The 27,643-nt window shown below is 40.3% G+C and overlaps 1 protein-coding gene across 5 annotated transcripts in view; it reads right to left on the reverse strand.

Annotated features, from left to right (window-relative positions):
- Positions 1–27,643, reverse strand: part of daam2 (dishevelled associated activator of morphogenesis 2) — a 128,721-nt gene that overhangs the window by 7,284 nt on the left and 93,794 nt on the right. For 2 of the 5 annotated variants that reach the window (XM_012881858.3, XM_012881857.3), the window contains exons 6-24: positions 26,581–26,914; positions 25,165–25,275; positions 24,611–24,714; positions 22,924–22,990; positions 22,720–22,837; positions 22,484–22,622; positions 18,047–18,105; positions 17,772–17,956; positions 16,601–16,903; positions 15,117–15,224; positions 13,707–13,736; positions 11,924–12,030; positions 9,884–9,968; positions 9,185–9,291; positions 7,846–7,934; positions 4,498–4,666; positions 1,798–1,905; positions 1,546–1,606; positions 1,151–1,282 (exon numbers count right to left, since the gene is read on the reverse strand). In XM_012881858.3, coding sequence (XP_012737312.2) covers positions 1,151–1,282; positions 1,546–1,606; positions 1,798–1,905; positions 4,498–4,666; positions 7,846–7,934; positions 9,185–9,291; positions 9,884–9,968; positions 11,924–12,030; positions 13,707–13,736; positions 15,117–15,224; positions 16,601–16,903; positions 17,772–17,956; positions 18,047–18,105; positions 22,484–22,622; positions 22,720–22,837; positions 22,924–22,990; positions 24,611–24,714; positions 25,165–25,275; positions 26,581–26,914 — 2,416 coding nt within the window. The remainder of the gene's footprint in view (positions 1–1,150; positions 1,283–1,545; positions 1,607–1,797; positions 1,906–4,497; positions 4,667–7,845; positions 7,935–9,184; positions 9,292–9,883; positions 9,969–11,923; positions 12,031–13,706; positions 13,737–15,116; positions 15,225–16,600; positions 16,904–17,771; positions 17,957–18,046; positions 18,106–22,483; positions 22,623–22,719; positions 22,838–22,923; positions 22,991–24,610; positions 24,715–25,164; positions 25,276–26,580; positions 26,915–27,643) is intronic. The other 3 variants (XM_036132854.1, XM_036132856.1, XM_036132855.1) reach the window with 3 other exon arrangements.

The raw sequence follows: 27,643 nt of genomic DNA on the forward strand, positions 1-27,643 counted from the left end.
GTAATCCTTTGTATAGTATGCAGCAATGTCTTGCTCCATTGAGGAGACACAATTTATCTGTTGCCATGGTGCTTTATTAGCCTCTGCAGGCCGATCTGTCTGGTTATCCCCCTCCTTCTTAAAGACGAAACACACATTCTGACTTCTATATTTGTATTCCACTGGAAACCCACCAGTCAGAGGACCTTGACAAACACCCACTTACCAACCGCACAGACACACACAGCTGTGTGTTTGGAGTCTGGGCCGGCGAACACAGGTCCTTTTGTTTTACCTCACCAACTGGTGCCCTATTCTTCCCAGTTCGTTCCCCCCTGTGACATCCAAACTATGTTTCCTCCAATTTTCACCCCTCCTTGAGCAAATAATTAACTGAGAGGGAGGCTCAACATGAAAACCCATGGGCCTGGTCTCCTTTCTTTTCCTCCATCTGTCTTGCAACCTGTTGATTTTTCTGAGGAGTACAGCTGTTCAGGTCTTCAACACCGTCATTAATTAGGGAGGCTAGCAGGTCTAGTACAATGTAATATCTGTGCTAAAGCAAGAGCCTTTAACAGTTTGAGGCATTCAGGGTGCTAAATGTGAACTGGCGCAAATTAAACACGTTCCCATAAATCTTTTCAACACCGACTTACTCTAACATTCCCTCGGTCCCATTGACGTCTTCAGCCGACACACTTCCTACCATACATCAGTACTTGAGCCAGCGGGGTTCAAAAGGCCAGTTGTTCCACTTGTAAATGGAAGGCGAGGGGATTTAAAAATACTAACTTAAAGAGACAAAGAGAAGATGTGGGAGGGGGGGGATTCCTGGGTAATCTTTCAATTCTGGGTTTCCCGGCCCAGGCTGAAATCGCTCCGCAGGACTCAGATGGATGTCCAGAGGCTTCACGCTTCTCAGATTTCCACCTTTTTTGCTTTATTCCCTCAGTCCGTCTGACATGCAGGCCTGTCAGCGAGGATGATTAGCTCTGGATGCATAAAAGCCACCCACACGGACATTTGAGCTTACACTCCGACGGTCTCTTAAATTCACTCAGTCTTTGGTGTAGATATATAATCGTAATGTGAAGCCGTAGCAGCCAGAGTAAAAGCCCACACCGATGACATCAGTTCGCTTCAATTTAAACGTAGACAGTGAAAGAGGTACCTTTTCCTTGGCTTCGCTCAGCTGGTCCTCCAGTTCAGAGAAGCTAAACCCAGCCACAGTGATGAAGTCACCGATCACAGCCACAAACTTGTCCCCGCGTTCCCTCGTCCTGCTCTGCTGGTAGTGCAGCTCCTGGTGGGAAGCGACACAGACGCGAGGCGTGAAAACCTTGAGCCCCGAAAGCCGGTCACTGTGAGTTCACCGAACGCCGAAACGATTTATAATTGCTTCAAGTCTTCTGTGTGTGGCACATGCCATGCTGCAAGGCACCGGACGTTACCAGCACTTAAACACCTCGACGTGCTGCACATCTCTGCTACGGCTCGAAAACATAATTACAGGCGGCAGAAGAACCAGCGGGGAGGGAGGAGGAAAAATAACGGAACGCGACTCACCGCCTCGAGAGCCTTCAGCCCGCTTTTGATGTTGTGCACTTCTTTCTCCAACTCTGACAAACTAAGGAGTGAGAAGATCGACAGAGGTTTGTGTTTATCAATCATGCTTTAGTAGGTGGCACCTTCAGGAGCACACACATAATGCCCCAGAGTAGCAGATTATGATTCAGAGCACAGCCGGCTCTATTGGTATTATAATTTAACTTAACTACATTAAGTTAAAACTGAGACTGTGCGGTTCCGTATGCTTACTTGACTTTGGCGGCTTCCTGCACGCTCCTGAGGTCTTCCTGGATGTACAGCGTGTCGGGGTAGTTCTTCTCGAAGATCATGATCAAGTAGTGCAACATGGTGATATTCCTGTCACATCAAAAGCAACATTTACTTAGATGAAACTAAACCTCAGTTTGCCTTCTTCTGTTTAACAGCTTCCTTTGATATTAAAACATACAGTAACGATACCAGTTATGAACTCCACGTTACACTCAGTAGGAAATGAGCTATACTGAAAGTTGGGGTGAGATGCATTTAAAATAAGATCACAGAATCTTTTAGTATCGAGGATAGCATGATAGGTGTCAAAATGTTGGCTTTTTGTTATAAACCTGTCACTACAGATAGTCCAGGGCCTCACTAAAACAAGTACGCCATGAAATATTACTTATTAGAAGGTTTCCTTCCCTATCCAATCAGATGGTTAATGTATGACATTTCTTGAGATTTTGTACATCTCTTCAAAATCTACCTGTGAACTTCAAGGATTCTTTTAATAAAAAGTAGCACATGGGATTAATATGAACAGGTGCAGAGACATATTGTGATCATGCTCTGCCTAAATCACTCATCAATAATTATGTTCATGATCATTTTATTTTATAGAGTAACCCATAGCCTGACCCTGTGGAGGCTTTGGTCCGTTTTCTCTGCTCCAGAACTATGTTAACTGCGTTTTACAAAGCTGCTAAAATCTTTTAGCAACACCGCCCAATGGACATGCATACTTTAATGTTTTACTGAAGTGCAAGGCTAATTTTAGCTTACCCACCCTCCATTTCCTTTGTGGGTAGTACTAATTCTGTGCAGAAGAGTTGTTTTGCAGCGTTTTGCATTGAATGACAATATTATTTAATTTGCAGTGTTAAAGGAGCATGCTGCGCTGCAATCAGATCTCCCACGTCTGTCGGTGGAGCATCAGCTGAGTGTGCGTTAAAAATACACGAGGACTGGTTCTGGATTAATTGAGGATTTGGTCCAGATCTGGAGGAGATTCCAGACTTTGGGAATCCTCCATATAGATTTTATTGGTATTATTGGAAGATTACTGATTGTTATCACAGGATGTTTTTTTCCATAGCACAGAGTAAACTGTGCAATGTTGCCCATCTCTGGCTGAAAACCTCTGGTCACAACACTTTATTCCTAACATCAAAGTCATGCCAGCTACTCTAGATTTTTGAAGGTTTTTATTTTTCTGCACCGTGCTGAAATGCTATCCTTAAGCTAGGCATTAAATATTTATAAAGTATCTAAAGATGCTAACATGCAATTGGCCCATTGCAGACCCTGCTGCAATAACAAGTTATTACATTTTCTATAACTCCTTTTTTTCTTGGTGATCACTAATCCTTTGCCTTCAAAAACAGCTTGGTTTGAAAAATGTAGCATGATTCGCAAGGAGAATATTCTGCATTAAAAAAAACAGGGTGCATTTTAAATCACTTGTTAAAATTTTATCAAACAATAACACTGAGCGCTGTATTTCTCTTATGACTGAAACATTAGTTCTCACTGACAGATAGTGAGGAAGGTGTCTAAGTGCCAGCTTCAATCTCCTTAAAAAAAATAAAAAATAATGCAGTTGGGACACCAATTCCAAAATATCTCTTAATTATGACGGAACATTTGCTTTAGATTATTAAGATTACTTGTTTTTTATCTGGTACATGTGCCTGTTTAGAGATTGTTGGTCGGTTACCATGGAAGCGGGCCTCTAAATAGCAGCGTTTCCCTCAGGGAGTGATGTGATACTTACAAATACGACATGCATCTGAAAATATCAATGCTTCCATTTATTTCCCTCAAACGTACTGTGTTCAGGGAGCCGGATGGTATAAAGTTTCATATCCAGGGTCCAAACCTATTTAAGCACCCGAGTGCACAGAAGAATTAGGTCAGGCAGGCAGTGGAGTAAAAGTGCTGTGCTTCAGTTCGTCTCCTTGTTTATATTAAGACGCATCTGAGAGACTGGAAATCATGCCAGTAGTCCCTGTTTCCGTGGCAACAACAAGTGTACGGACAACATTTCATTACAGTAAGGAGAGGAGGACTCCCACACTCTGTTCGTGTAAGTGCATATCTGTCTCCACCACAAGTAGTTTCTTGTTTTTCTGTCACTTTCTTTCAAAATTCTGCTGTTAACTTTAGTGAAAAATAGAACGGCTGGTGGAAGAAAAACTGAGCCACGTTTTTTTAGGGGCCCTCTCTGTTCATTCTTTGCTCATTTTCTCCTAATTGGCTTAGAATTCAAATCCTAATGAGACGGGATTTACGTTTATACCCAACCCAGACGTTTCACATTTTCCAAGTTCAAGTCTCTAATGACTGCAATTAACATTTTCCCATTAGATGCTAGCCATCTAATCTGCCTATAACATTGCATTGTTGTAGATTAAGCATTAAATTACTAAATCAGCTTGCTATTACCTTAAAGCGTTGCCAGATAAAGGCACCTTATTCAAACAGCTTTTACTTATAGACCTGGGCTCTGCTGCTGTCTTTCACCCCTTTAATCATGAGACTCAAGTCAGAGACCTTTAGACTTTTTTTTAAATTTGTGTCTATAGCAACTCTGACATTTTCTTTCTTTTGGCTAAGTGCGACTCAAGATAGAGTCTGAAACTCGGGTCACCACCTGTGGAACAAGAATCAAGTCCACCTCCTTCCGTGGCCCACCTGTCTATGCTCGACTTGGTGTCGACGATCTTGTTCAGGCTGGAGACCTTGAACCCGAAGGCGTTCCCCCGCTGGCCTTTGTTCATGAAGTTTCCGAAGGCCAGCACCACCTCCAGGACCTGAGTCAGACGCTTGCTCCGGACCACCTCCACAGAGGCGTTCAGGATGGCTGCGGGAACACAGAAAGAGGAAAAACAGCTGCTGAGATCATACCTTAAACTTGTTCAACTTTGCATATTACATAACAAACTGGGCTCAAATTATTCCTTCCACTCTGTTACTTCACTCAAACGCCCCTGAGACGCAGGAACTCCAAGTTCAATTCCCCCAGAATTTCCTTTATTTCTAACGTCATTCACGATGACTGATGGGTATTCTCCACAACAAGTGGGCAGCTCGGTGGGAAACGTATTCCGTCCCTCCATCCATCAGTAAAACAGCGAGGGGGGAAAGGAATATACCGAACATGAGCCAAAGCTGTCCGTTTCATTCCCCCCTGAGAAGAGACCGTCTGGCAAAGTGCAGGTGGTTCCCCGTCTGTACAGAGGGAACCATCAGTGTGACTGTGAAAATCATTAACAAACATCATATTGTTATGGTTACACTTCTTGGTACTGTGAAGCAGCATGGGAACTGTTCGTCTGGCTCTGGCCATCTTCTAAAGAAGCTCCCATTGAACAGGCTGGGAGGTCTGCAGACTTACGGTCTAATCTGCACTATGTGACAAAGTTACATGAATAATAAAACACAATGAGATTTTTTCTTTTTTTCCCCCCGTGGAAATTGATGAGCAGTGCGGTCGGGGGGATTTTTTTTTGGATCCAACAACAGCAATTGTGGAGGTTTCTTTTCTCTTCCCGGGCCAGCACAGGGTGAAATGTATGTCAGAATATATTACCAGAAGGAATCGGGTTTCTGACAAGAAATTCTGCCGCACAAACAGCAATGAACCCCCAGTGCAAATAAAACTGCCGGGAAAAAAAAAAGTGTGATGTTCTCATCAAAGCCCAGAAAAGCAACCCTGGCTCTAAAAGCTACAGCGACAACTCAGTCATGAATATTTGCGCATGCACACACACTGGAAAGCTTTTTTTTCCCCTCCGACATCTTTGAAGTGAGATTCAGGGTTCACAGCAGATGCTGTCCTCTCTTAACATGAGCCAGCTTTCCAAAACAGCCTCCATGGTAACCTGGATGCTGGCTAGAGGAGGGGAAAACTGCATAAAACCAAAGTATAGTTGACCAGTATGCACACACACATGCATGCAACCATACAATTTGAATGAAATGCATGGGGCTAAATAATTTATATGTAGATACATATTATAATTTCTAAGTTTTAGTATTCCCTGGTAATAAGTTGCAGAAAGTCATCTGTTCAGACAAGTCATGACGATATCATGTGTTGGAAAGATGTGCCACAAGTTTATTCCCAGCTACTTTTTTCTATCCCTTTCATTTGTACGGTCGGACTGAAATCCTATTTAATCAACAAACTATTGCCCTGGAAATATATTCACACCTCTATAAGTGTTCAAAATGCTGTGATATTTTTTTTTTTTTTACAACCACAAGCTTTACAATTAAGTAAAGTAGTTAATTTATAATTTTTGTGCTATATAAACACGAAGTTCATCCATAAGCAAAGCTTAAAGTGCGATTGAACTGTGGCATGCACTTGTATCCAGCCACCTTTACGTGGATATGCCTAAAAGATCTAGTCCAGACGATAACCTTCATTTGTCACCTAATTAGTGAATAAAGTCCGTCTGTGTGCAATCTGATCCCTGTGTAAATCCAGCTGTTCCCTGAAGGCCTCGGAGGTTTTCTTAGAGGAGATTAATGAACAATCAGCATCACGAAGACCAAAGAACACATCAAACAGTAAGGGGCTGGGATGTGAGGAACTTTAGAGCAGAGTTGGGTTATAAAACAACATGCCAAGATTTTACAGACCGTGTCTAATCCGCTGGTAAAAAAAATCGAGAGTATGGAAGTACTACTAACCTACAAAGACTTGGCCTTCCACCTAAACTGAGCTGGCATCAATCAGAGAAGAAGTCCAGAGATAAAGTGTTACTTTTAAAGAGATGCAGAGATCCACAGTTTAGGAGGGAGACTCTGTATTGTGCACTGGACAAATCTGGCAGATTATTGAATTGTTGAAAGACATCCTGTTGGGCACGTGTCATGTAGTGGACACAACAAATGCATAGGAGAGAGTGTTCTGGTCAAATGGGACAAACATTTTGACAGTCATGCAAAAGTTATCTTTGGCATAAAAAAAAACAAAAAAAAAACATTGCACATCACTGTAAAAACCTTCTCAGGCAGGAAAGAAGGCGGTGGCAAAATCATGCTTGGAGGATGCCTTTACTCTGCAGGGACTAGGAAACTGGTGTAAATTGATTGGAAGACGGAGGAAGCTGTTATAGGGCGATACTGAAAGAATGTCTAACACACAGACTGCATTCTTCACCCCAAACATGGGTTTTAAAAAGTACTGATAAGGTGGCTAGTGATCGGTGATCCAGTCTTCACAAATTTCCCCCGTATACATGTAGTAGAGTAGGAACAGAAGTACACAGATGATGCAGCTCTCAAAGTGTTGGTTCCTTCCAGCTTTTGATGCGAATGCCTCCTTAAATAGTACCAGACTCCAGTTACATTAACGTCTATCCGCTGTGTTCTTCATCACTTTCTCAGCAAAGGCTCGAGATGAGCCCAACCTGCGAACATAAATCACCGGTAATTGCTTTGCGCTGCGTTGCCGGTTAGACGTGTATCCAAGTCGATCCCGACATCCTCTGATATGTTGCACAGCCAGAAAGAATAATCTCATGCGTGTTTTCGGTGCACAGCTGCGTTTTGCACGTCCAGATGCGGCAGGAGCTCTCTAGCGACTGCACGGCCGTGAGAAACGACGGGAAAGACCTGACTCAAAAGCGCCGTCTGGCTGGTGAAGATGTCGACTCAGCAGCTGGATATTTAGTACAATCGTAATTTGATTGGAGTTACTGAACAAATCCAAAGAAAAATACTTTGTACCTTCGGCCTTGAGATGAGCTAACGGCTCATCTGTGAGGAATCGTTAAAATGGTTTCACAAACAGAAACAATGCTCGGCTGCAAAATGATGTGACATAAGCGGCACTGTTCGTGGTTATGTGTCTATAAAGGTTTTCTGAGCTCAAAGAAACTGATTTCAGTTTTAGAAAATGTATAATCTGTTTATTGTTCGTATTTTAAAACTGCCAAGACTGAACTTGATCCCTTTTACAAGGTGACCGCAGAGAGGTTACCGTTGAGTTATATTCAGGAACCGCCGGACTGTCGTGTTTGTCCTTACCTTCAACCTTAGGCTTGGTTTCAGCTAAACGCTCTGCGAACTTCTTCTTGAAGAACAGAGCCTGTAGTCTGTGCTGGTAGTGGTCGATCCTGAAGGGCAGAACAAAGAGCGAGAGGAGGAGACAAACAGAATAACAGGGGTCAGTTTCATTTGTCTTTAGGGGAGTGAAACTTCAAAAAGGTAGGAGCCACTGAATCGTGCAAAAGCCCCTTTCTCACTTTACACTGTTGTCTAAAGCCTCCACAGGGCCCTTGTCACAAGGAAGAGATGACAAATGGGGATGTAAAACTTGACTCAAGGTTCATCAAAGCGGGCAGGGAGACTTTCAAAGAGGGACAGAAGATATTGAATGCCCAAATGTTCCTCTGACCACAGGAGATGCAGTCAAGGGGGAGAAAAGAGGACGGGGATATATTTCACTAAATTATCTGAAAGCTTTTCACTGTCTGACTGCAGCCTTTTCCAGGGCATTAAAGACTTATATTCTCTGCTAAATTATGAATTCATCATGATGAATCCTTTAAAAACACTATCTTTTTTTCAAACAGTCATGAAGTTTGGATTCTCCATAAAATCTGAATATGTCTTCTTTATATTTGGCAGGCACAAACATAACAGCATATATTTATCAGGTTTAGATCATCAAAGCTTACAAATATTTATCTATTTAAACGTGACTCCAATGAATGGTCCAGCCCTTTATGCCCCCTTTGAACTCACTCACTTCATCACTTTAACAACCTTTGCACCGTCTGGCTATGTCTTTAAATCCTATTTGTACTGTACAGATAAGCGGGTATGGATAGATGAAATGAGGGAAAAGTGAGTAAAATATAACATAATTGCAGTCATGCTTATTCTATCGCTGAGGAGATGTGCTCGACATTAATGCAGCTGTTAAGAAATTATTCTTAAATCACATTACATCATGAATGATTTCAAGTTTTTTATTTTATTTTATTTTTCATTTAAGGGGTTGTGGAAGCACAAAAAAATTAAGAAAATCTCCACAATGTAAACATGCACTCAGCTCTCACCATGTATTATTTACATAAACCCCTTATTACAAAAACTGTAGACATTTTTCTTTAGAGGCCACGTCCATGACCGACTAATCGCCTTTCCCTCATGAAAGATAGTATTTGGATTATTAAACGGCCAAAGAAGAGTAAAGCTCTTTCTTGTAAAGTTAAAAATGTACTCTACTTAGGGACTCCTGACTGACTGGGTTTATCCGGGCCCACCGGATTCTTACGTTAAAGCACCAGGAGGAGCAAGGAGAAGTTGGCCACAAATGGAAATCAGAGCTGTCCCAGGATACAGAGCGCCTGATGCTTACCTGCTCATCTCGTAGAGGAAGCGGTCAGCTCGGGCCATCCTCTCCAACTCATGTTTGTGCTCTTCTAAAAGATCTATGTCGCTTTTCTCTGGGACAAATTTAAGCAGCTGAAAAACATGGGGAAACAATTAGGCAGAACCATCATACCAGCAGTTCAATAACAGTAATCATACCTAAAAAACTTGATAAATTCATGTGACACTTCATATACACAACTAGTTTCAGTATTTCTAGCTGCAATCCCCTGTTTTTGTTGAACGTTTTGAAACTTTTAACCCACCTGGTTATACTCGTCACCCACTATGTCAAGTGAACCTGCTTATAAATCACTCACCTCACCTACTTTAATAAGTAGGTTGTCTGTGTTATTTAGTGTTGTTTTGTTGACAAATCTGTTTGAGTTTTAAAATTTTAAAATTTGCAACCTTATTTTCTTAATCTAAGTAAAATAATAACTTGAAATTTTTATACTAATTTGACAGTATGCGCACATAAGCATATGCTTACCACTTCATAAACCTCCTGTTTAAAAGGACTGGGGAGGTTTCTGAAATGTACATTTTCCTAAATTATAAAAAAGCAACAGAGAGAATCCAGGTTCCTGACACTGAATAGTTTTTCTTTCTCTGCAATTAATTCACTATAAATCTATCAAATCTATAGTTGTTATGAGGCTGATCATCAAGCAGGCGAACATACCTGCTCCAACATGTCTTTGGCTAGCTCCTCTCTCTCATCCATCTCTAGGATGGCCCTTTTGATTTCTTCATTGGTCATTTTCAACCTGTAGGGAAGCAAAGCTTGCTTTAATTACATTAACTACAAATACAAACATGAGTGCCCTGATCCTGACACTCTGGACACCAGTCTGAACCTGAGACAACTTCCCCCCCCCCCCCCGAGAGCACTGCCAGCTGTTTTCAGTGCGACGTGTGCTGCGCGGCGATCAATACCAGCATTGTCAGTACAAGCATCAAAGCTGTATTGACCATCTGCTGACCCCATCTGGGTCAGTCTGTAGCTTCAGGGTCATTTGTTATTGACACGAAAGAGAGTGCAGGGAGCGTGCCGCTTTTTTTGTCTGACCGCACAAAGGGACTCAGGAAGCCCGTGTATTGATCTGTAGAGTCAGGTCACCATTTAAACTCTCCAAGGGGAGGGGAAGGGGGAGGGGAAGGGGGGGGGGGGGGGCAGGACCACTGCTGCTTGGGGATTTGAATGGGGAACATATTGTCAAGTGGATCTTAAAAGACGATAATGGATTCAGCTTCTTGTAGCGTGACCCCTTTGGGAGAAGGGTCAATTAATGCATCTTTTGTACGAGTTAACGCTGACACTGATAGCACTTGAATGTTTAATCATAGACTGAATATAATTTCATGCACTACTTCCAGATGAATCATCTCTTGGATGGAGCAGCCAGTCCACTCTGTGGCTTAAACAGCAGCTTGTAAGGTATGTGAATTATAAATGATTTACACCAAAACGTGGCCCGTTACCTAAAAATAACAACAACAGAAAACCAACAGAAGGTTGCAGGCTCTTTAGTACTGGAGAGATACCTCAAACTTAGATGATATTCTGTTATTCCAGGATGATTTTGGTCTCATTTTATTGCAAACAACTTGCATCAAATACATTTTAATTTTATACAGATGAACTGCTGATTTTAAAGCAGTAACAGACTTTTCAATTCAGTGGATTTTCAACTTCAGGTACCAGAGTCTGATAGACTCTCTGACTAAAGACCCAGTTGCTGAATTACTATGCCGTAAAGAGGTTGATCAGGGATGTCCATTCTGGTTTTCATTTTATTCCAAAGCAGTTTTACGAAGAGTGCCAGACTTCTTCATCGGCCTGTTGAGCTTTTCAACATGACTGGCTCTCATCCTGAAGTCCGTACAGATAACGGTGGCCAAGATTGAAGTCTCCACAACAGACATAAGATTAACAACTTGTCGTTACAAACACTAAAAGTCCTACGCTTAATTAGCTCAATAAGTATCATCTGCTATCTCACTTCATGCAGACAGCTTCACTGTGACATGTGTAGTCTGTTGTCCAGGTAAACCCTGAGATGTTTATACTCCTCTGCCAACTCTTCTCCCATGACTGAAATAGTGTTTGACGTAATTCTGTCTCCAAAAATCCACAATGATGTTTTTTTTTTTGTCTTAATCATATACAAGATGAGAAGATTTTTTTTTACCAAAAGTAATCCACCTGATACGCTTAACTCAGTCCAGTAAAGTTTAAAGTGGCCTTTCTGGAAGTAAATCTGTCTGAAACATAGATGTTTAGAAGTTTTCTCCAAAGTAAGCTCGTGTCCATGTAGCTCTGCCAGATGCTGATCAACGACAGCCCTCGGGTTTTCGTCTAGATGAACTAAAATTTAAGCAAACATCTGCAACAATTGAATGATATTGTGCTTCGCAGCGGAAGGAATCTTCACATCTCTTTTCAATATTTCTTTTAATAAGATTTGTAATCAGTGTATTGCTCATCACAAAGGTGCTGTGAAGCTGCAGGTCTATTGTTCCAAGAATCAGCTCAACATGATTCCAAATAAACTGGACATAAACTAATAAAATGGTTTTCTGCAACGGCTTACAGCCCTGAAAAATGTAAGAATTGATTTTTCACAACAAGTCAATTGCATTTAGCAAACAGAACATTAAATTGCATTAAAGATTATCAGAATTTTAGTGGTATAAGGAGCAGCTTCTCCGGATCGCTTACTTTGAAAGCAAGATGACGCAGTTCTGAGCCCGTCTGCCGTCGATGACCGACAGCTCTTTGACCTTCCGCGTGCTGACGTAGATGTCATCCATAGAGCCCGTCTCTTTCTGAGAAACATAAAAAAAAGGAGAAAAGAGGTCCAACTTGTAGCTTAGATTAATGAGCGCTCACATAAAATCCTAAGTATGCACGTTAACATTTGCTCCTTACTTCTTTGCAACATCTTTACCTTATCAAGGAAAAACCCTTTTGGGGATTTAATAAGGTGTTAACGATGAGACATAACTCAGAGCAGTGGAAGAAAACTTTTTGCATCGAGCACAGACTAAATGGACCGCAGCTCGAGTTACCTTTAGTAACAGGCCATCACAATGCAATGTCTCAACAGAAACCCCCAGAGGAATATTTTGGTTAACTTGACATAAACGTAGTATTAAAATCCTCCGAAGCAAAGAATACATTCTGAGAAAGCTGTTTGGGCCTGCACGTTAAACACATTCTATTTATGGTCCAGCCTGGTTTCCTGCTGGCCAGAAAAAAATAAATAAAAAATCCGTGTTTTTGAGGTTGCCAGGCATGACATATATAAAACAGATGTGGATGGTGAAGAAATTGTTGTCTTTCTGCGTCCATGTTGACCCGGGGTGTTTGGCAGCGGAACGGGGTTGGCACCAGGTTAGGAGGACAACTCCCATCCATCGAAACCATTCAGAGCTCTCTCTCTCTCGGCCCACAGACAGGAGCTCACTCTGCCAGGCTGTGTGCATTACAGGCACTGATATGACTAGCGAATGAATGTTGAACTTTTCTAACAGTTACCAGGTGTCACCGACTGAAATATGAGGCGCTGTGCTTGAATCATTCAAGCAGAAACCCTGAAATGTACAGCTCCCAGCATCCGATTATGATCACCACTTGTGGTACAAATAAATGATGACGCTGTACTTGTTTGAATGTGACACCTAAAGTTGGCTATTATGCATGGTGAACATATAACTCAGTTATTCTGGAAAATTATGTACCGCTGATTAATAATGAAAAAAAAGTGCTCTATAAAATTCTATTTTTCATTGTTCAATGTTTCATTGTGGAACACAGTTTACTTTGGTTTGAGGGGATCTGTCAATCAAAAGGGGGGAAACTCAGAAATCTGCGACTACCGTCATTAAAAAAAAGGTGTCTGTGCTGATAAGTTGGATTTCTATAAAAATGCACTTTGCATTATGGCCAAATATCTCTACTTTGGTCTTAAGATCAGTCCAAATGGCAATGTTCCAGAATTCTTGTGGTTCATTCAGATGCAGCTTTGCAGGCCTGTAGAGTCCTGGCACATATGGTAGATGTCTTCAATAAATACTCTCTCTGTTCAGTGTCTGCTCTCAAATAGTTTATAATGGGCCTTATGAACGTTCCCAAATTAAAGGGTTGCAACAATTTCTTGTCTTAGACCATTGCTGGTGTCTCTTGACATTGGCACTGTAATACTAAACAACTGACTCCCCTAGAGCACAAACTACCAAAAAGCTTGCTTCTATAAAAGGTGATCAGACTGGTAATGAGCAACTATAAAATTATATTTGCTTAGCAGAAGATAATTACTCCAAGGTAGTTGTTCTAAATTAAAGTGGAGACTTGGAGAGAAAAACAACACCAGAGAAAATAACTCATTCAGTAAGCAAGCGGACTGCAGGTTGCCTGGCCGCTTCAAGGCAGAGGGCGAAGTGATGGCAGCAATAAGGGTGGGTAACCATGTGGTCAAGAAGCTCAAAGACGTATAACTCACCTGTTTGAAGGATTGGTTAGTTAGCAGGTCCTGACCGGGCAGTCGGAGAGCGCAGAGAGACAAAAAAAAATTGAGAACACATGCAAAGATTAGCACTTAAGGTTGGAAAGGCTAAAGCAAAGAACTACAACTACTATATGCAAACGACAAGCTGAAGCTGCAAAGCTTTCGCTGAGAACAACAATGATCTACTGTTCAGGTTGTCAAGGGCTGAAAAGATTTGCATAGGAGGCTAAAAGATCGAGAGAAAAAAAAAGTTTTCTAGTTTGGCTCTCGGTCTTCTTAAAGAGGTCATGGATGCTTTCATGCCTTTTATTTTGACTGCGTCCAAGTCTGTCTGACATGGAAAAGAGAACCATGAAATACGACTGTGGTAGACAACCCAACAGAGTGCAAATGTAAATAAAGTACCATTTTCACAGAAAGACCTAGGAAAAGCTCTAAAACAAAAGTATGTCATACATAAACACAGCATTACGGCCTAGTTGAATTTAAATTGAATTTGGCTCTTTCCGAACGGGAACTAGGCTGTCAAAGACAGGAAGATGTTGGGTTTTTATGCGACTGCATCCATTGGGATCAGCATTTAAGCACTGGCCAGTGCCAATAAAAACCTGCTCTGCACAAATAAATACCTGCAGTATATCACTGTCAGCAACAACCCCAAGTGACCAATTCGTCTTCAATAAAAGCCCGCAAAGAGACACTGTGATTGTAACTGTCCGACTGCTGTAAGATGCATTAACTCAACAATGGTGATGCCTCAGCAGAGATGATTTACTGCTCTTTAATGGAATCTTAAAGACCTCAGTTTAAACTGTGATTACAAGAAACCAATTAGAGTAACAAAAACTATCCACTTAAATCCATTTAAAGCTGTGTAACGCATCAGTTTGTGCAACTATACCCTATACTATCATCACATGACAAGAGGGCAATTACTTTCCAAAAGGGATGGGAGTAATTGCTATGCATTGTTTGACATTTAGACAAGAGATATTACATTGATCCTTTTAGTTAGCCTCTGGTTCAACCTGATTTACTGAATCAAGCTGTTTAGTTTCACTACAGCCAGGTCATAGGTTTTGTGGGTTTTTCTAGCATCATGACTCCTCGTGAGTTTAGTGTTGACCCTGATTTAAAACCAGCAGTCAATTCTCTTCAGTAGACACCAGCAGAAACTACAATGAGCCATTCAGCAGCCAACAGCTGCTAATATTCGCCTAAAGCTGGACAACTTACTCTAAAAGAGTCACTTTGAAACATCGCAACCGCTCAGTCATGCACACGAACCTTCCCCTGTACCCGCAGCTCAACGACCCAATTCAACTCACACCAGTTAACACACTCATCATCTAAACCACACACACATCACTGTATTTAGCATGTATCCCACAAACAAATCCAAACCTGCTGTCTCTGATACGCTGAGAACATCTTCTCTATGTCCTTCAGGTCCAGAATCTTGAATGCCCTCAGGTCGTCAATATCATTCCAGATGGTGCCGTTGATCATATTCTGAGAAAGGGCAGAGGAGGGTTAACGTTTAAACTCTGATCACCAAAACAAACCGCTACTTTAAATTAAGATCTGAGCAGATGGATTTTGTGTGCAAAAGCAAAACTGAACAACAACAACAAATGTTTTTCCAAGAGATTGATGGTGAAGTGTACAGTGAAGGACCCCGAATGTAAATCGGATCAAACTTTAGACAGAAACTCCCTTAACAATCACATTGGACAACATGCTGTTCTGGGTCTCCAGTTTGTTTCCAGATTTTCTACCCATGCTTTAACATCTCATCCCTTGCTCCTTCCATTTCACTCCTGAAACTAAAAAAAAAAAAAAAAAGCATACCCATTTTCTTAAGCTGTGATGCAGGAGTTTATTTTTCATTGCCGTTAAGTGTTTTCAATAATTTCGGAGGAGTGTAGTTGTGAAAATGCTAAAACCTGTTGTAAACAGTAATAGCATTATGAATTATTATGAGAAACTGCACATTGCACTCCTTTATGTTTATTTTGGTTCTAAACCCAATTGGGCCTCTCTGACTCTAATGAAATATGTAAGATTGTGACCCCATATAAACCAAAAATAACTATTTATTTGAGTCATACCGTTAAATTTCCTTACTGCGGCCCATGTGCAGAAAACATAAAATTACTTTATATTGTTCTGCAGTAAAAGGGGTAAGAAAACATCCTCCTGAAGCGTAGACTGTACTAAACATCCATCAGTAGGCTGCACAGTTTCATTTTTTCATTGTTGTTTTTCCCCAAATTCGTGACAAAATGAGCAAATAAAATGAACAATGGTGAATGAAAGAGCGCAGGGGCCAGCATCCATTGCCCTGAGATTGTGTGGGTATTTATTTCTATATTAAAGTGTCTAGTAGTAGAAAAGAGTAAGTAGATATCAGAGGAATAGAGCATCCAATATGGTCTGAAGATTGGAGATTGGACATGTCACATGTATTGTATCTGTTAGTGGCACCATGTGGCCAATTTAAAGTTGTAAATAACTAAATCTGTGAAATGTAGGTAAACCTACTGAAAAGGCTAGTATTTACTACAGTACTTTAGATATTTGGTTTTAACAGCCCACCAAGGGACAAGTGCTGCAAATTAGCTTGCACTATAAGCACCATGGTGACAGCTGCTTTCTCAGTTTGTCTATGTTGTTGTGCATCTGTCTCTGTCAAATAAGCTAAATAAAAAGAGCCTATTAAAAAAAAAAAAATCTACAAAAAACGTTAACTATCCTACACTTGATCTGGCAATAAAATTGTTTATTCTAGGCTCTATTACACCCATGAGAAAAAAATACCAATTTTTATCGATGGACATAGATGCATTTTTTTTTCACAAACTATTGTGCACAAAGTCTCCTCTCACCTCTCCTAATTTGCTCCAGTTGAAGGACTTTAGTGGATGAGAAGGCTGAGGGATGGACTTTGACCGCATCGTGTTCATAGAGTTGAACGACGAGGGGATGGGAGGGGGCGGTGCTCCAAAAAGAGGAGGGGCCCCAGGTGGAGGAGGAGGTCCCCCCGGCGGAGGAGGTGGTGGCGGTGGAGGCGGGCAGCTGAACGGCAGTGGAGGCGGTGGTGGAGGAAAGCCGCCTGACATAGGTGGAGGTGGAGGCACTGGCGCTCCAGGAGGCGGAGGGGGAGGCAACATGGAGACACTGCTGCCCTGCTGAAGTATAAATAGATAAATGTTAAATATTTAGAATATAATTTTTAAATTTTTAATTTATTACTTTTTGTTAGTTTTATGAACTTTTTTTTACATATTTTGAGTGCAAAGTGGAATAAACTTTCATTTCAAAGTAATAATATTCTAAAAATGTAAACAAAATCTAAGATGATTTAAAAAGTATAAAATCTTAATTTACCAATGCCTACATATTACATTAAATTTCACCAATCACACTAACATAAAACAAGTCAATTAACTTATTTCTTGTCTTTTAACTAATGCAGTACAACTGCATAATAATGGTTTAATAACTTCTTAGAGAGCAATTAACCATTTTTTAGCCAATTGTTACTGTAGTCTTTCTTTAAACCTGTACAAAGCAAGTGAACATTAAGGATTAAAAGGAGAATAAATCAGCAGTGCAGGAACTGGAATCAGCAAAGTTTCCATTAATTGTTGCTTGACAGGACACTAGCAAGATACATATCTATTTGTTATATTTAATAAAAGCACTGTAAAAAACATGTCTCACTATTTTCAGCAAATAAATGTTTTCAATTCTATTTTGACTTACCCCCTTTTTTTCTTTTGTTTCTTTTTTTTTTTTAGAAAAAAATCAAATAAGAATGCTTTGACGCATAAATGGGGATAATATTTCCTTTCGTTGATTTTCTGATTCAGTGCCACATGTGGTCTGATCCAAAACCACTACTTTTACCAAATAAACTGAGTCACATTTATTTAAGTCATAGTCCTGATAGGAAAAATATAAATGAGAGTCAGACCTCAAAGAAAACCAGAAATTGGTGAGGAGAAGCCTGATTGGTGTAACTCTGCTAAGGACTGATAAAGCAGAAGTTCTTACTGAGAAGTCATTGATGCGTGACGACAGGTCAAGCACTTGCTCTCTGGCCGAACGCAGTTCCACACCCTCGCGTTGCAGCTTGTCCTTCATCTTGTTCAGAGTCTTCATCATGTCCTCCTTCTCCTGGGTCTTTGTCTCACACTCCCTCTCTTTCCTCTCCAGTTTAGCCAGTAGCTCTGCATGGTCTGCAATTCAATGAGGGGAGAAAAAAAGGTGAGCATCTGATGCAAATTTGGTCAATAAAATCCATACAGGCTGTTAAAGAGACTCCTCACCTTTCCTGAACTTCTCGGCCTGTTCTCGCCACAGTTTTACCTCGTTTTCATTGACCAGCCTGTGAGGCAGACAGAAAGAAATGAGCACCGCCTTGCAGAAAATGTTCACACGTGGGGATCAACTGCGCTCCAACCAAGTCAAGCCGGGGCGTTCTGATGTAATTTAATCATCGGATTTAAAGCCATTGACCGGTGACACTAATCCTCGACTTCCCTTTTAGAGACTGCATTGACCACCATTGACCGAGTTGAAGCAGTTGGTACTTTTAAGCTCAGAAGGACAACATTAGTGCTGGGATAAAGCCTGCTGGGCTGAAACTGGTTATGTTTTCTCAAATATTATTCTCTGGCATTGGGCAGAGCTTGGGAAATTAGCCACGAGATATGCAACAATAGTATGAGACAAACAAAGGTAAAGATTAGCAATTCGATATTTTAGAAGTTATTGAGGATGATGAAAGACTGGAAAGTGAAACCTTGAGGAGCGGTGGTAGCCTTGGCTGGAGACGAGAGAATAGACATGCATTAAACAAACATTACAAATTATATTTCAACATCTGGAGGGGAACAACTACTGAGGTGGATATCAAAACTAATTAACTGTGCCTTACAAACATATTTATTGCCCTTGACCTTTTTTTTATGTTGTCACAATACAACCACAAATCTCAAAGTTATGATTGATGTTTTATTTCCTAGACCAACATAGAACTAGGCCATCTGAAAATGCACACTACTGCAAAGCTACCAAGACACGACTGTCCACCTCTACAAATAGCAAAGAGAGTATTAATCAGAGAAACAGCCAAGGGGATCATGGTAACTTTGGAGGAGCTGCAAAGATCCACACCTCAGGTGCATTCCAAAAATCTACTTGAAAAGAGAAGGTATAGGAAGTCCCATTTTCAGCTCGCATACAAGCTATGCAGGGAATACAAAAAAAACTTGTGTAATAAGATGTTCTGGTCCGATGAGACCAAGACTGAACATTGTAGCCTACATGAAAGCTGCGGCTATACTGTCTGAGGCAGTAAAGTTGCAAAGAATTTCAACCTGAACACACCGCGCTGACTGTAAGATTTGGTGCTGTAAGTACCATGGTGTGGGGACCCTATGATTGGTGCTGTAAATAAACCTCCTGGAGGCTGTAAAGGACTAACTAATGCAGCAAAGGTTTACCTTCCAACAGGACAACAACACTAAACCTACAGGCAGAGCTCCAATGGTATGAAAAAACAAAACATATGTAAGAATGGTCCAGTCGAAGTCCAGAATTACATACAATAGTTAATCTGTGACAAGAATAGAAAATTGATGAGTGAGATCCTGCATATGAAACAAAATACCTGAAGCTGTAGTTGCACCAAAAGGTGGTTCTACAAAGCATTGAATCAGATGACTGAATACAGCTACATAGACACTTTTCATACTTATAATTTACCCTCCACTTCACAATTATGCACCATTTTGTGCTACTTTATCATGTCAACTCCTATGAAAACATGCAATTTGAGGTTATAATGTCAGAAGTATGAAAAAGTTTAAGGGGTAATCAATACTTTTGCGAGGCGATGTAACCACCCGATGAGACTGATCCACACTTAACTGCTTATGCTCAGGTCATGGCTATTTAAAACACAAAACGCTCATTAATCAAGCTCAGGTCTTTATTAACCTGATTACAAAATCATTGCTTATTCAATCACACCAGAAATGACTTAAACAGATTATATTTTCTTTATCGACGGTCAAATTAATCCCTTTCCTTTGCTGTGGAAAACTCGGATTTCTACAAAACGCCTTCATTTCATGCCCTGCACTCGTGTCCTTCTCCGTCATCAGAGCAACCGCAGATGATGAATGACTTCTTCTGCCAGTTGTTTTAACAGTTGCTCCAAAGCGCGCACCCCCCCACCCCCCTCCCTCCGAGCCTTCACGGCACGAGCCTTACATTTTCACGCATTCGCTGTCAAGCCGACACAATGTGGAAACCTCTGTTTATGTTCCCTTTTTTTTCCAGGCGCAATTTACTCTCCAAGAGTTTATGGAAACACACAATAAGACGTTGGCTGAGGCGTAACGTGAGCGGGTAGCGTTTAGCCGATGCGGTGGATCTGTGACGGGCAGGAATGAAGGTTTTCGGCATGCTCCTGGAAAGGACAGCCCTGGAGTGATTGCAAAAACAATGGCGGTTGAATTAGTGAACAAAGCAGGAGCTGTCAGGGGCTAACGTGAACCACACTACATGCTTTATGGTGCTTTCACCACAGAGACTAAACACATTAATCAGTGATCAGGAGCTCGGTTTAAACATAACAAAACCGAGGAGGAGGAGGCGGATGGTGAAAACAGGAATGGAAGCCTGTCAGAAGAAGTAGCTGAGGTGATGCGATGTACAGAACAAGGCTCTAAATGCCGTCCGTTAGCGCTGCCAATAGAATGCATTAAATCAGCTGAACAGATCAGCTCAGTCTCTGAAACCAGGGAAGCCTCCACCGCAGACATCAGGAAATGTTAACGATCGTTTGGAAAACATTCCTGTTGAGCAACCGCCGCAATGACACATCCAAAACCACCAATTCATAATTGTTGCGTCTCCTTGTTAAGATGATGCTGCATCCTTGTTGACTCCCCGCCTGGTGAAGAGCGCTTGTTTCACTGGATTTCAACATGGCGGATTTCTGGGCCGGCGCTTTATGGAATTAGAGCATTTTTCCTTTGATATCCGGTTTTCACTCTCACGCCAACTCGCGATCTGAGTGGACCTTCTTCAGAGTCGGCCGCCGGCTGCTAATTCTGCTGCTACCTTCCCATCACCTCTTCTCCTCTAAGCCGTCCCATTCCCAGCTCTCAGCGCAAGTGCCACAACACAGCGGCAGGTTTATGCAAACCTGCAAGGGCTGGAGTGGTGTTCATGTTAATGTTGATCTGATTCCAGAGTTTCTCTTTGATCTTAGTTGGAAGCAGGAATGGCTGGACGCTTTGAACGGGAGTAGGAGCAAGTTCAAGATGAACTATAGCTTTGAAAGTGGCATGAATGGAGTACTAAAACATTATTATTTACAGTGTAATAATTTGGCAATGAAACTTTAAAGACTGAATTTCTATATGCCAAACCTAAGCCAGTCCCTGTTTTTACTTAAGAACGTCTCTGAAAAGTTACATTCATCTCAGTTATGCAGTTCAAAAGGTGAGGAAAGAGTAATTATGGAAAGTGTGTATATTTCAACCTTTTATTCATTTGAATTCAAATGTTATGGCTTACAGCTAATGAAAACCTTTATAAGCTAACTATAATGCTACATAAGACCAACAAAAAAGGATCTTTAACACAGAAATGTTTTGTTATAGCCTACACAACCATGGGTAAAACTGCTGACTTTACAAAGAGGGTAAGCCACAAAAGGTCATTGCTAAAAATGCAGAGCGACCGTTCATTTCAAGCTGCCGCTCCTCGACTTTGGCATTAACTCCCTTTCTGGCCTCTGTAGATGTGCACCTAAAAACCTAGTTATTTAGTCAAGCATTCCAGTCCTAACTGTATTGTTCTGTTTTATTGTGTTATATTGTATGTTGTTATTACTGTGGAGCACTTTGTGACTCTGTGAAAAGCAGAAAACAGAAATAAAGCTTACTCACTTTCTAAATAAGCTGGCTGTACGTAAGCATATTACTGTAAAGCTGAGTGGGAGGAAAGAAGTGTAGTAGAAAAGGGTGCCCAAGCAACATAGCACTAGCTGTAAGCCATAATCATCGAAATTATCCACTTTTTGATGATTTTTTTTATGTAATGAGTCACACCTGCAGACAACACAGCGCTAACAACTTGATAACAACAGGAAAACAAAAGACATTTCTTTATGATAAAGTAATAAGGTAATAATCTTGCAATATGACTTGATAAAGTTTTGTCTCCAGGCCATATTCAAGGGTAATAGATCCAAAAACAACTATAAACCTTCATTGGTTAACATTGAGCTTCTGATTTAATTAGCTTACACTAAAACTGCCATAAAATGATCTGTAAACTTGGACTTTAGAACTTTACATCTTTTATTAAAGATGCAAAAAAATCACCACAACTGTTTCCCAAACTGCAACACTTAAAAATATTGCCTCACTCAACACTTGCCTCGAAAAAAAAAGTAATATTTTATTACCAAGGTTCAAGTTAATTTATACAGTTTTATATTTAAATGTTTAACTTATTTCAAATACCTTTTTGGAAGCATAATGAATCTATTCTCTCCCATTATTGCTTCCCATTACACTGTACCATAAGTTTCATTCTGAGCCTATTTAATATATCGATCTTGACAAGCAGGCTAAAACTGTTGTATTTTTTTTTTTTTAAATCATCATTTTTTATTTATTTGATATCAAATTAGGTTATGTAAAGAACTAATGTACTGAAGTGTGAGGAATGCGTTCACTTACATGCGAATGATGTTCTTAACACTGAAGTTGTCGAGCGGGGAGACGTCGGGATCCTCTCCCTTTTCGTCTTGCAGGACGATCTGCTGAAGGATCCTGTCTAAAAGCTGCCAGTGCTGCAGGCTGCAACCTCCACGTTTATCTGAGAACAGAGATGAACTCTTGTTTGGTACATTCGCGTGAAACTCTAAAACCTGTTCAGGCACAGTGAGGACAGGGACCGTTTCTATTCCACTCACAGGGCATCTGCAGGCAATGCTGAAGGATTGAGAGGAGATGTGGGTAGGAATCCGTGTGGCTCAGTTTCTTCTTGATCAGCTCAAACATGGCACCAGCACTCTTTGTGTCTACGTGGGTCTGATACAGAAAAGAGGCGATTTTGGTCGTAACGGGAATCGGGACCTTTAGAGTGAAATGTTTTACTACAAAAGAAGTAAACCCACCATATCGAATCTTTTGGCCAGCTCAGAGTCGTCTTCATTTCTCACCATCTCAAAGAAGTCTAAATGTCTGGGAAACAAAATAAAACAGTGTGACATTTATATAGTTACACCAGCATTATTAGATAATGAACTAAAATGATCCTGTTTGACACTTAAAATTTTCCTTTAACAGACTTCTTTTTTTAAATAACGCTTTATTATACTTTGAGTCTCTCTGTTGAGACAAGACATCATTACTGATGTCAATTATAAAAAAAAAAAAATCCATCAACATTGTTTATTAATCTCTACAACTTCTAAACAGGGTCGGGTGTGTGAACAGTGTAAAAGCAGCACATTGGGGTGCAGCCGTTGGTCAGTGTTGAATGAGCCGGTTTTTAAATGATTCTGAACACTTACAAAGTCCAAAGAGGTCTAAAGGATTGGGTTATTTCAAATTAAGGAATAGTATCAATGGTTAAAAAGAAAAAAGCCACCGTACATTAAATTAAGATGCTAAATGTACTCCACAGAGACAGACATGTTCCTTCCAATAAACGTTTGTTGACATTTTTAGGGAAGAATCTGAGTCCATATTGGCCTGAATAACAGTGCAACCTGTTAATTTTACTGCTCATTGTTTTAAGCACAATCAATTCTATAGATAATGTTTGGATCTAAATTAACCCAATATAAACTCAGTTAAATACACTTCATTATGCATGTTAAATTACAATGTTACAATACCCCTTGTGTTTTAAAGACAGGTTTTAACAGAAAAATACACTTTTTTCCTTGTATTTCAGTCCACCATGACTGAAATAAAACCCGTTCTTAAGTCTTATCCACCTCCAGTTGATTCTCCTTGTTAACATTTACAACAGACTGAAAAGGGATATTCATCATTTCAATTACATAACTAATGACAGCTTCCTTTTATTTATGTCATGCTGGAGATTTCACTATATATTTTTTTCATTAAATTGATATTTGAATGTTATTTTGTGTCAATGTCAAAGTTGTAGGGGTAAAAAAACTCTGCTTATTATTTTTGGTGCAAACCTTTTTGTATTGCAAACCAAAACGATTTGCAAGTGGGTTAGCTGTGAAATGTAAAGCTGTTATCAGCACCTCTACCCAGTGATTTAAAAAAAACAATATCTGCCAACATCCATCCATCCATCCATTTTCCGAACCGCTTTATCCCTCATGGGGTCGCGGGGGGTGCTGGTGCCTATCTCCAGCGTTCACTGGGCGATCTGCCAACATTATAGTGTATTATAGAATGTATTATATTATATTTTAGCATGTGATTTAATTACAACTGTGTAATGAAAAGTTTGGCTTTTTACATTAATAGATTTTTTTGCATATCAACATGTATAAACAACATCACAATACAATTTCTCACCATTTCAAATAAGACTTTCAGTTTATTATGGAGACATTTGCTTTTGTTTCTAATCACTTTTTTTAAGTGTAGTAGTTTGTTTGCCTTCAAGACTTATGTAGCACTGCAGAGATGTTGAGGAGACGGGACATCAGGCTTTAAATATAAACCATGTATGAAGCTTAAGACCAACAACTAAAGAAGGACAAATTACAAATAAGATTTGCTGAGAAAAAAAAAAAAAAAAACAACAGCTCCTAATATGCCTTTTACACACACACATCAGCACTGAAATCGCTACAGTAGAGGCTCACACACCTGTCCAGAGTGGCGTTATCGTGCTCTCTCAGCTTATCGATGACCGGCTGAATGCCCAACATCAGGAACTCGTACCTCAGGTGGAGACGAAACTCCAGGTTGTCCTGAAAGCAGCAAACAGTACAAGAGGATTAAAAGTAACTGCAACTGCACAAGTGAAATGGTGTTGTTAATTTGACATTAAATCCCAGTGAATGGCGATATCAACCAAAGATGTTAAAACCATTCAACAGGATAGCATAAACTGCAAAGCTAAACTTATCAGCTCCCAAAATTGGAAAATAATATTTTTTTTATTCTCAATTTTCTATTGCAGTATTAGAAATATTTAAATAGAAATGTTCCAGAGTTTTTAAGTGTGAGTCTGCTGATCAGCAAGAAATAAAAATAAGGTGTTTGGGTAAAAATTCACAGTGGAAAATGTCACTCATTCCACAGAATCTTCATTTAAAAACGTGCCAAAGCCTTGCGGTGGTTTTGCCTGCATCTTTTAAAAGAAACCGCTGAGAGAAAAAAAACAAAAAACATAAAAGCATTTGCCAGAGCGTGCCGACCTCTCCAGCTCCAGCGTTGAGCACCGCGTTGATGAAGGACATGATTGCCGTCTTCAGGTTGACCTCGTCCCTGTAGCGGCCGGTGCTTCTGTCCAGCTCATTCAGGAGTGTCTGGATTTTCAGGAAAGGTTGGAAAATAACTCAAAAATCCAAACTTAAACTGCTAGATTCAAGCAGATAAGTGGTAAATGCAAACATACTTAAAAAACACACAATATTCTGACATTAAAGAAAAGAAGGTAACATAGGCTCACTGCTCTCAGTTCCTCAACCCTTCATCATCTCTTAAACTGTTACCCCTAACATACTTCAGAAGCTTAATCATAACTCAAACCAACATTTAAAGCCTTCCTATGCTTGCAGTGATTCAGCTCCTGGGGTGTTAGTTTAGTCTGAAGTGACATAATTTACCACAGACCCCCCAGGGGGAGGTGTAAGATGTGGTTTGTTGACTCAGTCCTGCCACTTACTAAAGCACTCAGCACACTGCGACCTCCAGGAGTCTCAAATCCTTTGGACTGTGGGGATAACCTAAGGCCAACCAGCTGTAACTAAATTTAAAATCACCGCAATGACGTATGTAATCTTGAGATTTAGTGTCAGCCTTATACATTTTGCAAAACGTCCATAAACCCATGTGTACTAAAGTCAGGTGGTAAAGGTTTGATCCACCACTTTTTTCTTTAGATGTTATGTCAAAAGTGGCAGATCTTACTGTAATTTGTCTTAGGTTAATGTTCTTTGGGTTCCCTAAAAGTCTTTCTAAGTTTTTCTATATAGATGAAAAAAAAAATGACTCATGGTTAATGTCCAGCTGCTGCTGAAAACTAAACTATTCAGAAAAATTGTAAAAAGCAACATATTTTGGGGGAAAAAAACGTAGAGACCATTAACAAAAATATTCTGAAATTTGATATTGACCAGAATCGGTAACTAAGCAGTTGGAAACTCAAAAATCTAATAATTTCTGATCAGTGAACTTAGCATAACTACCGTAAGCAGAATCAGGTCACGATAACAGCTTTCTTCAGCGTAGGAGTTATAACAAAAGGAAAAAAAGACTCAAACGTAACTAGACTAACTCACACTGTTGTCAGTATCAGTGTTGAGTTCAACATAAAGTTAAAGGAAGCCCAAAAATGAAAGGATCTATTTAATAGAAAAAAAATGTTTTCTACAACAACTCAAAAAATATAGAAAGAGGGAGAGAGACAAACTTTCAAAAAAAAAACTTTTTACAAAAAAACAAAGTACATAAATTTACAAAAACAGTAGAAAGACTAAGTTTGCTTTAAAAGATTACAAGGATGTCTGGCTGACAGGAAGTAAAATCTAAAAAAAAAAATAGGGGGACCTAAGGAGTACTGCACCTGATCCACAATCACAGGAATACGGTGTCTGTTCAGCTTTCCTCACCTGGAATCGAGTTCTCTCTGCAGCGTATTTCTGGTAATGCGCCATGGCCTGCAGCACCTTCTTGTGTCCGTCGGGCACCAAGCAAACGGCCCCGAGAATCTCCAGCACCGCCACTTTGGTTTTAATGTTCTCCGTCCGCAGGCTCTGAGAGATGGTGTTGATGCTCTGAGGGTGGGCCAAGACGTGCGCGCGTCCCTGAGAGTTGTTCATCAGGGCCTTGATGCAGCCGATGACCGAAGTGTGGATGCGGCTCTCTGACGTGTCGTAGTCCATGCTGCGCATGAAATTCAGCAGGCAGGTGAGTCCGTCGAGTTCGATGAACCGTGTGACGAACCTAAAGGAGGAGAGTAACAAAGATGGAGAAAATAAGGACAAATCCAGCTATGGACAATGCAAAGTGTTGCTTTTTATAATTAGATGTTGCTCTTTGGGAACCCTCTGCCCCATAGTTTTACCTGAAATTTGGACCAAAGAAATTCCTTTTATGGTTTTTGATATGGAATATGACTCACTAACCAGGGCAGTAGTGATACAAGAAGTCAAAAATGTCCTGTGTGAGCTTTGCTCCCAACATTTGATATATTGGTGATGGTCATGTGAAGCCAAAAAAAAAGAATGGATACCAATATTATGTACAGTGAAGGCACTGGATGAAAATATGATGCCATTTTTCATCCAGTGTATATCCAGACTGCAGCTGGCTAATGAGACCGAAGTTGGTATCTGGTTCCTGTTTGGTACTAAATTAAAGGGCTATTTCACTTTTTTTTTTTTTTATTCATCTGTTATCTTTAAACTAGGTCAAATTCCAAAATAATTTTTCTGACCAAACTTGTGGAATATATTCAATTTAGAACACAGTTTGAGTTTAATGTAGTCTTCAAAGTGTTTATCAAAACACGAAAAGGAGAGTTTAAACTGCAATATAGAAAAATTGCCCTGACTGGCCTAATTTTTTATTGGCTAAAGATTGAATGCGGGGCTTTTTCGTTATTTCAAATAGATAAAACCTCTTCTCAGCTACTTGTATGCATTGGTCACTTTATTAGCTACATCTGAACTC

The sequence above is a fragment of the Fundulus heteroclitus genome, unplaced genomic scaffold (genome assembly GCF_011125445.2).
Source record: "Fundulus heteroclitus isolate FHET01 unplaced genomic scaffold, MU-UCD_Fhet_4.1 scaffold_55, whole genome shotgun sequence".
Lineage (NCBI taxonomy): Eukaryota > Metazoa > Chordata > Actinopteri > Cyprinodontiformes > Fundulidae > Fundulus > Fundulus heteroclitus.